The sequence below is a fragment of the Petromyzon marinus genome, chromosome 42 (assembly GCF_048934315.1).
Source record: "Petromyzon marinus isolate PM22_M1 ecotype Great Lakes invasive population chromosome 42, UKy_Petmar_22M1.pri1.0, whole genome shotgun sequence".
Lineage (NCBI taxonomy): Eukaryota > Metazoa > Chordata > Hyperoartia > Petromyzontiformes > Petromyzontidae > Petromyzon > Petromyzon marinus.
Window position 1 is genome coordinate 13176567 of NC_133708.1, and position 11142 is coordinate 13187708.

The 11142-nt window shown below is 49.3% G+C and overlaps 1 protein-coding gene across 4 annotated transcripts in view; it reads right to left on the minus strand.

The window, feature by feature from the left end:
* The window catches only part of CERK (ceramide kinase), a 41226-nt gene extending 31007 nt beyond the window's left edge, over nt 1-10219 (minus strand). For all 4 annotated transcript variants that reach the window (XR_012946578.1, XR_012946577.1, XR_012946576.1 and 1 more), the window contains exon 1: nt 9504-10219. Coding sequence is in view for 1 of the 4 variants with exons in the window: in XM_032969577.2 (XP_032825468.2) it covers nt 9504-9636 (133 nt within the window). In the remaining 3 variants the exon portion in view is untranslated. The remainder of the gene's footprint in view (nt 1-9503) is intronic.
* Nucleotides 10220-11142: the final 923 nt, after the last annotated feature.

Consider the following 11142-nt stretch of genomic DNA (forward strand, 5'->3'; position numbering starts at 1 on the left):
CCGGTTCAGATAATCGTCACGATTGTTGGTTGCGGTGAGGGGGAAATGAACTCGGGTCGCTGGGTTCATAGCGCAGTGTGAATTTTCAAAGTTGGCCATTTTGGACCGTAAGGCCTGCACACAAGTGGGCTACCCTGTTCGAATAACGTCTCGTGACCCTTAACGTCCACTGTGCAGCTGATGATGTGTATTGTACAATTAATACACCCGCAGCAAATAATCAGGGTGGCCCGACAGATGCAAACCGCAAGCGGTGAACGTGCTACCAGTTAGACCATGTCACTGCCCCAATGGTGGCTATCCCTTGCTGATGAATCCCAGCAAGGATGAAACTGGTATGCGGTTGTCTCGCTATGTCTTGCTGCTAAAAAAAGAAGCTGATAGCTCAGTGGGCTTTACCCGATAAGATAACAAATAGTTTTGTTTTATTCGTATATAAATTTTAAAAGTAATTTGTTTATCTTTCCAATACTTTGCACTGCTGTCTTGTTTGTGTTTTGTTTGTTGTTGTAACGTTCTGACCCGCTCCTTCCTACTGGACATCTGTGAAAATAAGCATTATAGCTCATCAGATTCCTCCAGTGTAAATAAAGATTCTGATTGATTCTGAAAAAACGTTGCCACAATTTTTACTCTTTTTGCTACAGTATACAAGCGGCAAGGCGGTGTCACGTGGCGGTGCAAGGCATGATGGGGAGACCGATCCTTACAGTTAACAAATCGCACCTCTTTTTTGCCGTCAATAAAGCACACATTTTCCTGCGCAGCTTGACTCTGCGACGAGAGTCACTGAAGGTCACCATGGTAGCAGGACAGCAATTGCTCAAGTCACGTTCGAGAAGGACACCAATCTGCGCCCCCCCCCCCCCAACCGGTTGCGACCGTGCTGCAGGCCGGCGTACTCCCGATCGAGCCGGTCACCTGTGCAGTCGGCGACCCGTTTGTTGTTTTACAGGGGCTGTGGAGGGGTTATTTTTCCCGCGGCCGTGCCGCACGCAGCGCCGTGACAAGCTGTCGTGCCGAACAAACGCGAGGTCGGCCGCGGCCCAACAGAGGATGCCTCGGACAGAGCCCTCCTCTTGAGAGATGTCGGTATCCCTTCTGACTCCCTCCCCCCCGTAGCCTCAAACGTGCCTTCCTTATTCAGACTAAAAATTCCCCTTTGTTTGGTACAAAAAGTCTCCCCGCGTTGCTGCTCCACGTGTCTGCAATACCGCTGGCCGCTCATCTACAGGTTGGTTCCATCCCTTCACTCCCCCTCTTTAAAGAAACTCTAGGAGGCAAAAAAAACAAATGGTGCCGATTTGCATCCCGTACCTAACGTTTTGCCCGCTGCCTCTTGCTCCCAAACATGTTGGCGCTGTCTTGTTTTAGTTGAGCGTGAATTCACGTCACCGTCAACACAGTAAACATCAACGCCTACCTGCACCTGTGCGTAACTTTCTTCTGCTGCGTTTTGGGCCCTCCACATTACGTGCCGGTTTGTGTTTGGTCATTCGTCTCGTTTGCGACCAGTCATATAGCTCGTTTGTGAGTTCTGCAATATTCCCTTAATGACCCCTGTACTCGTTTCTCTGCAATGCTGAAAGTGTTTTTTGTCTTTGTTTTGTGGTCGCTGCTGTGCTCACACCGTGGAACTCCCGCGTAAAATAGCCCCCCCCCCCCCCCGGGGGCAACTGGCTAAATGGGACCATCCGTCCAACAAATCAAATGTTTATATTTCTAGGGCACCTTAGACCATAATTACAATATCGGTGAAACGAGAACAAGATGAAGATTTATATGGCAGGGGTCGTCGTGGTCAGGTGCCGCTGTGCGCGTTGTGACGTCGGCGGGTTGGAAAAAGAGGCGGGACTTTGCTCCAAAGGCTCTGTGACGTCACGCGGTGACGCACGCCCTCCATTGTTGTCTGCCCACCCCTTCACCCCCACCGTAGGCCGTGACATCTCAAACAACCGGATTTTAATCAAGGGAAAGGCATCTGGAGCATTTTACACAACCCCCCCCCACTCATCCACCTGTCCCCTCCACGCCCCGACAAAGACCCCCGTGGAGCCTCAGCAGACTGTTGGTGCTGTTAGCGAGTAGCACCGTCGACGAAGGCCGGCAAGGTGCACGAGGGGGTGGGTGGCCAGCACCACCCCCGGCCGCCTTTGTCTCCCCAGCGGCAATGTTTACACACCGCACCAGGTACTCATTTTAGGCCGAGTCCACCTAGGGGAGGCCCAGAACCGGTTCAAGCAATTGTCACCGGTGTTTGGTGGCCTTGAGCGGGAATGGAACTGGGGTGGCCGGGTTCGCAGCCCAGCGCTCACTGCTACACCACCACCTCCCCTACGCCAGGGCAGTTGCAAGCGGGGTTATTTGGCCGGTTACCGCAAGGTGTTGGGCAGTGTGGGTCGCTGACGGTGGGGAGGGCCCACGGTTACAGGACAAGAATAGATTTGTAGTTTTTTTTTTCACGTGCTCAACGTTGTCCCCCGCAGCAGTCTATAACAAACACCCTGCCATGCACGGTGGTCGCACGTCCAGGCACTTATTATCCAGGTTCAACCCTGTGCGCGTTTATGTGAAATTTGGCCAACGCACGCATGGCTGTTACCCCGTCGGGTTTGTAGTGTAAGTAACCCGGGCTACGCGTTCCAGACTGCCCAATGTGAGCCCGAAGCTTTTTTGTTAATGAGTAGAGGCAATCAGTTAAAGGTCAGAGCGAAGGAGTGCCCTGGTACCATCATTGGCGAGTGCAGCATCAACTCCCGAACTTTGTAACGCGTCACTTTCAGCGATGACGTCATTAGACCGCCCACTCCCCCCCATCACGCGCGTTTAAACCACGTCTTGCTCAAATCAGACAAGTCATTTCAACTTGCAATGCATCGCCGCACAAAACTAACATTCGCTCGCTCTCCAAGAGAGGGAACGCCTCAAGGGGCGCGAGGAGGAGCCGCAGATAAGTGGGAAGGCATGCCAGGCGGGTGAGCTGGAGACACCTTCTGCCCAAGCTCTGCGGTCCTCTGTGTACGTACGTGGACCTTCTTTCGCACCGTACGTAGCCAACCGTGCTAATCGGGAGGTCCAACATGAAAGTGTTAAGATGTTTTCAGTCAATGACCGAGGGAAACCAGAGCACCTGGAACAAATCCATGCGTGCGAGGGGACAACACTCTATCCCATACAGGCGGAAACAGGTGGCGTCTACAGGGTGGTCGTCCATATGTATTGTGACCCCCCCTCCTCCCCCCCAAATTAATTGACCCCTAACATTTTTTTTTCTCATTTTCATGTTTTTTTTTGTTTTAAATAAACCTTAAATAAAAATATTTTAAGATAATTAAATGGGGGGGGGGCGGGGGGTCACAAGACCACCCTGTACATTTGCTGTACCGCCAACTCCAGGGAAGCCAGAGGTATGGGCGTCTCGACGCTAACGGGAAGGGAGTTTTTCGCAACAGCTGTGGTGTGTGCGTGTGATCCACCAATCCCTCGCTGGTGCCTCCACAGTGCTGGATTACAGGCAGCCACGTGCAGCAGCGTAGCCAACACCACCACTGCCCGACTTAAAGCTACCGCCTCAAGCCTAGGTACACCTTGACAAGATGGAGAGAACGCCATCGTTGTAGATGGGCCAATCTCGTCGGGTGGTTACCGGGTTAATGATAATAATTTTAGCGCGTAAAACTACCGCGTGGCCCCAATTCACAATCATTATACCGATATGGCCTCGAAAAAACAGCGTTTAAAATCTTCACGTCTGTATCACGTGCCGTGCGTGTGCGTAGGCGAGTGCGTGTGCATACGCCACAGATTTTATTAGTCTCAACAAGTGATAGGCCTCCACTACGTCCTTCTCCCGCACTTCCGTTTAGCACGATTGGCTACGTACGGCGCGAATGAAGTTCAACATACGTACATAGATCGACTCAGCCACAAATTACTATCTAGTACGGTGTGTAACCATCGCCACTGGGGAGACAAAGGCGGTCGTACGTGGTGCTGGCCACCCACCCCCTCGTGTGCCATGCCGCCCTTCATAGGTGCTACTCGCTCACAACACTTGCCCCAAAAAGTCTGTTGAGACTATATGGGTGATCTTTATTTTTGCAATTTGAATGTGTGCAAACAAAGGTTATAATCCGTGTCTTTCTCTGCAGCTTGTTTATTGTCGGTGGGGATTTCCCCCCCACTGAGATCCAATTCAAACCGAACCCACAACCCCAAGGGACAAGGAAGCCCTCCCTGCACTCCGCAATGTATATGCGTTCCAGCCACATCTGTCTCTCACAGCATGGCATTCACGTGACAATGGAACCGTACAACAATACGTGCAAGCAGCGGCACGCCACCGGTTAACCCTACAGACAACTGAAGCATTCAAGCGCTATGCAAATGAGCAAACACCCCTGCTACAAAAAGCGTGCCCCCTAAAAATAACCGAAGCAATCCACAAAGAGAGTGATAGCTGAACCATACACAGTCTGTTCCACGTGCATAATGTTGGCTTCCAGAGAGTGTGCTTATTGCAAGGGTCTATGTAATCAGTCTCAATAAACAAAAGCACGGAATGTGTTTGAGAGTGATTTCCCAATGTCTTTGTAAATTTAACTTACTTGGGGGCTCTTTTTATCGTGCACGACTGGATGAAAGGCCTCCCTATGTCGTGGGGGGGATGTTTGGCCACATTTCACCACGCCGGTTCAGTGCGGCCTGGTGAACGTTGGTTCAGATATCACTCGCCACTGATGTTAGCCGTGGCTGGGGAAAACGCAGTAAACCTCGCCGGGTTTGCAGCACAATGAGCCAACCGCTGCACCGCTGCTCCACCCAATAATGTAATACAAGTTTCAAATTACAAAGGCATCTCCAGACGCTGTAAAAGGCAGAACATCCAAATAGGAACATCTTATATAGACAACAACATGTACTGACCCCTACCATAGAAGCATGGCGATTCCACAAACAGCTCGGGACTGCCAATAGGAAATGAGCAACAACTCACCCACCCCCATGCCGGTGTGAGCAGAGACCCTGCGAGCTGCCTATTCTCATTGCTTAGTGCATCACTCCTCAAGGCGGCGTCTAAAGTTTGAATGACAATTGTCCTTTATTTGCTCAGGAAGAACCTTGCTATGTCTTGAGACCCACTATTAAAAGGGTGCCGCATTATGGGATGTTTGGCCTGAACACTGATTCAGGAATTTGTGTGGTCAGCATCATGGGGCCGTAAGCCATAATAATTGAAGTTGTTGGTCGTAAGCTCCAAACCCCTGGTTTATGGGTTGGCACAGATTGGAATGGAACCTGTGATAAACTGAAAATAACCATTAGCGTCGTTGTAGAGCATATAAGTAACAAGATAAATAACCAGACTATGCGTTGTTCATATATCCATCTCTTCTTAGACGATCAATCAGCCGCATGGCGTACCTGGAGGCCATCATTTCAGCAGCATTGATTTAAGACAAGCAAATGCTGGACGGGATTTCCATGTACAGTTGATAAACTGGCTCAGTAGTGAATACACGATGACGCGATGTAGTGTGGGTCCAAAACCAAAATAAGACCTCATCCAATATCTGCATAGGGCACATTAATCTCACTTAATGGACTAGCTTGCAAGTTTGTAACTGAAAACCCAAGAATGTTAAATTCACTGCTGAAAAAACATTGCCTTATCAGTGTGTGTGTAGGAAGAGATCAATTAATGCATTTAAGGAATTACAGGAGGCACGTGGAACCTGGCAGGCTGCCTTTGTTATTCCGACTGCACTCTAAGTGTTTACGGTTGATCAGGGCACTTTGCTTAAATCGTATTAAATGTTTAATCTCCCAGTAACAGAGCACCACCCATCCAGATTAAACAGTGGTTAAGGCCTCCTGGATGTCAAATCTTCTGCAAGGTCAACATGTCCCGTAATCTAAATAAACTGACAATAAAAAATAAATGTCCAGCCCCTTGCCAATCCACTGCTGGATGAAGGCCACCCCATGCCTGTTGGTTTTTGTGGGGGGGGTGGGGTTGTGTGATCGTAAATGTGACACACGTTCGTCAATAATACTGCCTTAAAATGAACAAAAAATATATTATACACAACACTGGTCAATGTGAGTTGGTGGAGGGGGCGTAGGGACCCAGGACCAGTTCAGACATCACTCGCCACTGATGCTTGCCGTGGCTGGGAATTGGGATTCGAGTTGTTGGGAATTGAACTTGAGTCGCCAGGTTCTGTGCAACAAACGAACCCACTGCACACCGAGCACTCCACCGAGATGGATGAGCGGGTTACCGGCAATGAAGCGTTAAGTGCCCTGTCAATAATAAACATGCGGAGGTTCCATTACGACCTTTGCTTGGCAAACACACGTGTGACGGGCAACACACACGTGTGGCGGGCAAACACACGTATGACGGGCAAACACACGTGTGACGGGCGCACGCTTGGCCTGTCTTCATGGATGGGTTTAGGGCCTACTTGCCGCTGGTTTGTGAAGGCACTATTCTCTCCGTTATCCAAGAGCACTCCAAATAAAATATGGGAACCCCGTTAATTAACACGAAGAGGCAATACCGTACACGAACTCATTCTTTATTTCACAGTCAGACGGTGAGATTGGGTGAATGTACGTGCCTTTTAAACGCGCCGAATCGCTCGATGTTAAAACCAATTATTTGGTGACGCTGCTGCGACGCGGGCCCGAGTGTACAGAGGACAATCAACAACAACACTACCCAGCAACGCACGCGCGTGCTAGGCACGCCGGTGACGTCACTCACCGCACATCAAAATCCTTCGATTACACAGAGTGGCTTGGGGACCGCTGGGCCTTATCCGAGTCTCATGACGAAAGAGACGAAGACCACACCCCCACCCCACCCACCCCCCCGTGAGCCTGAACGGACTGTGTGCTTTCGATTTAAAGCTTTCGTGACTGCAAGCATTCATCTTCTTTGGTTCTTTCGGTAAAGTCACCACCACGTAGAATGAGAATAAAATAATAAATTGATAAAATAAAAACACAATAATATTCTCACGACGTTTCGGCCACAACACAAGCGGCCTTCATCAGGTGAGAATATTATTGTGTTATTTTATTTTATCAATTTATTATTTTATTCTCATTCTACGTGACTTTACCGAAAGAACCAAAGAAGGACTGTGTGCTGTTAGCGAGCACCTTCTGGACATCTGTGGGGAAAAGAGCTTTATAGCTCATGGGATTCCTCCAGTGAACATATTCCGATTCTGAGCGAGCACCTATGAAGGGCTGGCACCGTGCACGAGGGGGTGGGTGGCCAGCACCACACCCGACCGCCTTTGTCTCCCCAGTGGAGATGTTTATACACCGCACCAGGTATTCATTTGAGGGTTAGTCGACCTAGGGGAGGGCCAGGACCGATTCGGATAATCGTCACGAGTGTTGGTGGCCGTGAGCGGGATACGAACTCTGTTCACCGGGTTCATTGTGCAGCGTAGCGCTAACCGCTGCACCACCGCTCATTAAGACACGCGCCTCTAAACAGATACACACTGATGTGTGAATATTTTATAGGATGAACTCGGGTCTCTGAGCAATAAAACAATGTCATTAATTTGTCCTGGCGAGCTTTTTGAGACGCAGACAACAATACTATCTGCATCGAGACTTTGGTCTCAAGATTGTGACGGGCGTTTTGGATGGTTACTCATTATTAACTCTGCTCACTCTTTTAAAAGACCGTATATTGGTGAAGGTAGTGTGTTTAGCGATTTAAATGGTATGACAATAAATACGATTGTCAGGCGATGTTAAAACTGTTTGTCTACCGCTGCGTTGGGAAGAGCACTGGGCAAACAGCTCGTTCCGAGTTCATATCGATTTGAAGCTTTCGTGACTACAGGAATCCATACTCTCTGATCCTTTCGGTAAAGTCACGTAGGTATAAAATAAAAATAAATCACGACGTTTCGATAGCAACACAAGCAATCATTATCAGGTGGGAAAACCACAGCAAAAAAAATATTGCTGTGGTTTTCCCACCTGATTGCTTGTATTGCAATCGAAACGTCGTGATTTATTTTTATTTTATACCTACGTGACTTTACCGAAAGAACCAGAGAGTATAGCTCGTTCGAGACGCGCACATCATCCGCACACCCCCTGGCTTTGATATTCCTCCTATCATTTGTGGCCAGGTCGCTTCTAAAAAAAAAGCAAAAAAAGACACGCTCATAGCGCAGTGAGATTTAGCTGGTAAGATAAAAACAATATAGTTTAGTTTTATTTGTATATATATTTTTAAGTGATATGTTTACCTTTCCTATACTTTGCACTCCTGTCGTGTTTGTATTGTTTGTTGTTGTAACGTTCTGACCTGCCCCTACTGGACATCTGTGAATAGGAGCTTTATAGCTTATCGGATTCCTCCAGTATAGTCTGATTCCTCCTCGAAGACACTGGTGGAACCATCAACTCACTCACTCACCCAGTCAGTCACCCACCCACCACTGGTGGAACCATCAACTCACTCACTCACCCAGTCAGTCAGTCACCCACCACTGGTTCAACCATCAACTCACTCACCCAGTCAGTCAGTCACCCACCCACCACTGGTGGAACCATCAACTCACTCACTCACCCAGTCAGTTAGTCACCCACAACTGGTTCAACCATCAACGCGCATCAGAACATCAACAGGGCCGATACGCGCATCTCTTCACGAATGGGAAATTTAAAGACACAATCCAGCGGGGTTATTGTGGCCATGCAATCCAAACTATGGACCACGTAGTAAACCCACTGTAGTCTGCGCTCCTTCAGCAGAGGAGGAGGAAGAGCGAAATTCCACGAATTCTCAACTCTCTCCCTGCATGCCCTCTCTCTCTCAGTGGCGATCAGACCTCGACATTCGTATCTAGCTGCTGAATATATTTGCAAAACGCACGATCAAAAATGCTGTATCAGTCGGTGAAATGTGTCAGTCGGCCAGATTAGCTCAAGTTTAGAACCAGATGACAACTATACAGTTATTCGGGAACTGCTGATGGTTGTGTTGTTGTCGCATGCTGCACAAAGGCTGATGATGTTTGACATACGTCTGTGTGCTGTTGTTAGAAACTCGTGATTTTCCAGCCGGCATTATTGTGGTGATTATGCTGACGATGCCGGGGTTGTACACGTCTTTCACATATTAGAATACGATCATAAGTAATACTAACATCGCAAGCAGCACAATAACAACTTTAAAACCTTCATGCCGAAGCCTACAGCTTTTTGAAGCAAAGCAAGCAACAGCAGCTAACACAACATACACAAATCTCATTTCGAGATGTACTATGTTGAACTTCTTTCGCACCGTACGTTAGCCAACCGTGCTAATCGGATGTGCGGGGGGTGGGTACAACAAACGAAACATAACAGGGCTGTTAAGAAAACAATTTAAAAAAAAGTGTTTGAATTGAATGTGACATCTACAATGTGGAGCAGCACTGGCGTCTGTGGGTGGGGGGCAATGTCCAGGCGCTCACCTCGCCGTGCCTTGGGGCCACTGCTGGTGGTGGTGGTTGGTCTCCAGGAGATGCGGTCGCTGGCCAGGAGGACCTCACACGTCTTGCACTTCACACGCAGCTCGGAGCTGAGCAGGCAGTCCACCCCCTCCATTGTCGCCTCCAGGTGGATTGCCCGGCTGCGTCTCTCTCGCTGTCTGTCCTCGCCTTCAACTCGTGAGCTTGGCGATGGAAGAGCTCCTGGGGCCTCACCTGACCTGCCCGTGCTATTGAAAGCCGTTCTTCAAGACGCCACTGAAGACCCTGTCAATCCCTGCCTCTTGGAGCACATTCGCCATCTCAAGCGAACCGAAACGCTGCTCTCAATTCGAGTGACCGCCCCCGACTACACAGTCGTAACTGAAGCACTCTGCTCAATCGGGGGACTCCTTTTCACAGTGACGCTCTTGTCAAAGTGGACATTCCCAAACCCCCCCACCACCACGGCCCCTGACTCTCTCCCTGGCCCTCCACCGACTGCCCAATCTGTAGCCCCCTTGGCGAGAGGCAAGCGGAAGGACGCGGCTGACTACGAGACGGTGGTCACGGTGGAGATTGCGCACGACCACGGGCTACAGAGGGCAGCGGGACGCACCGCCACCACTACCATCAACCACCACCACCACAGCCGCTGCTGCTGACTGCGAGTGGATGGAGCCACAACGCGGAACAGGGAGGGGGCACTGGGATGACCGCCACCCTCGTGGGCGTGGCCTTGAGCGGATCGGTGTGGTCTGTGTGTGGGCGTGCCTTAGCGGAGTGGGCGTGGCCTCTCGGAACAAACGTGGCCTGAATGAGAGAGCGTTGCCTAGCGGGGTGGGCGTGGCCTAGCGGGGTGGGCGTGACCTCTCGGAATGATCGTGACCTCAGTGAGCGGGCGTGGCCTGGTAGTTGACGGGCGTGGCCTCAAGGAGTAGGCGTGGCCTGGGGAGATGGGCGTGGCCTGGCGAAGTTGGCGTTTTAGTAAAACATGAACAAGAAAACATCTTAAATTGACTATGTGACTGTGCAAACAGAAAATCCAGGAAAAAAACATCAAAATACTCCTGAAATAGCACCGTACACCAACGCTGTGTGCAAAAATCCCAGTGGGATGCAAGTCAAACAACAACAACCACAAGACAACTAAGATTAAGGCCATCAGTCTAACTCCGTACTACAATAAACAAAAACATGGCCAAACCAAAAAAAGTTTTCGAAACCACTAAAATAAAAGCCATAAATGCAATGCAACAGTTATAGGGACTGTGACCGAATGTTTTTACAATAAACTACATAAATAAATTATAACACCAAAATCTAGAGCCATATTTTAGGCCACTGAATAGAAGTGGCAGCTAGGGGTGTACAACTCCTCTAGAGCAGTTTTGAGTGAAGATCTCATAGGTAGTGATTCAAGTTGCAGTTTATTGCCAATAGCATTCCAAACCCTGGGAGCATCAATAGCAAAGGCCCTTCCTCCGGTTTTTGTACGGCAATAAGGAATGTGAAGCTGGTAAATGAGCGAAGACCTGAGGTCAAATTTGTTCTTTGAAACAGAGAGGAGATCCAGTAGGTAGTCTGCGGATTTTTTTGTAAGTGCATCGTGAATAAATAAGATCTGGTGCACAAGCCGTCGAAC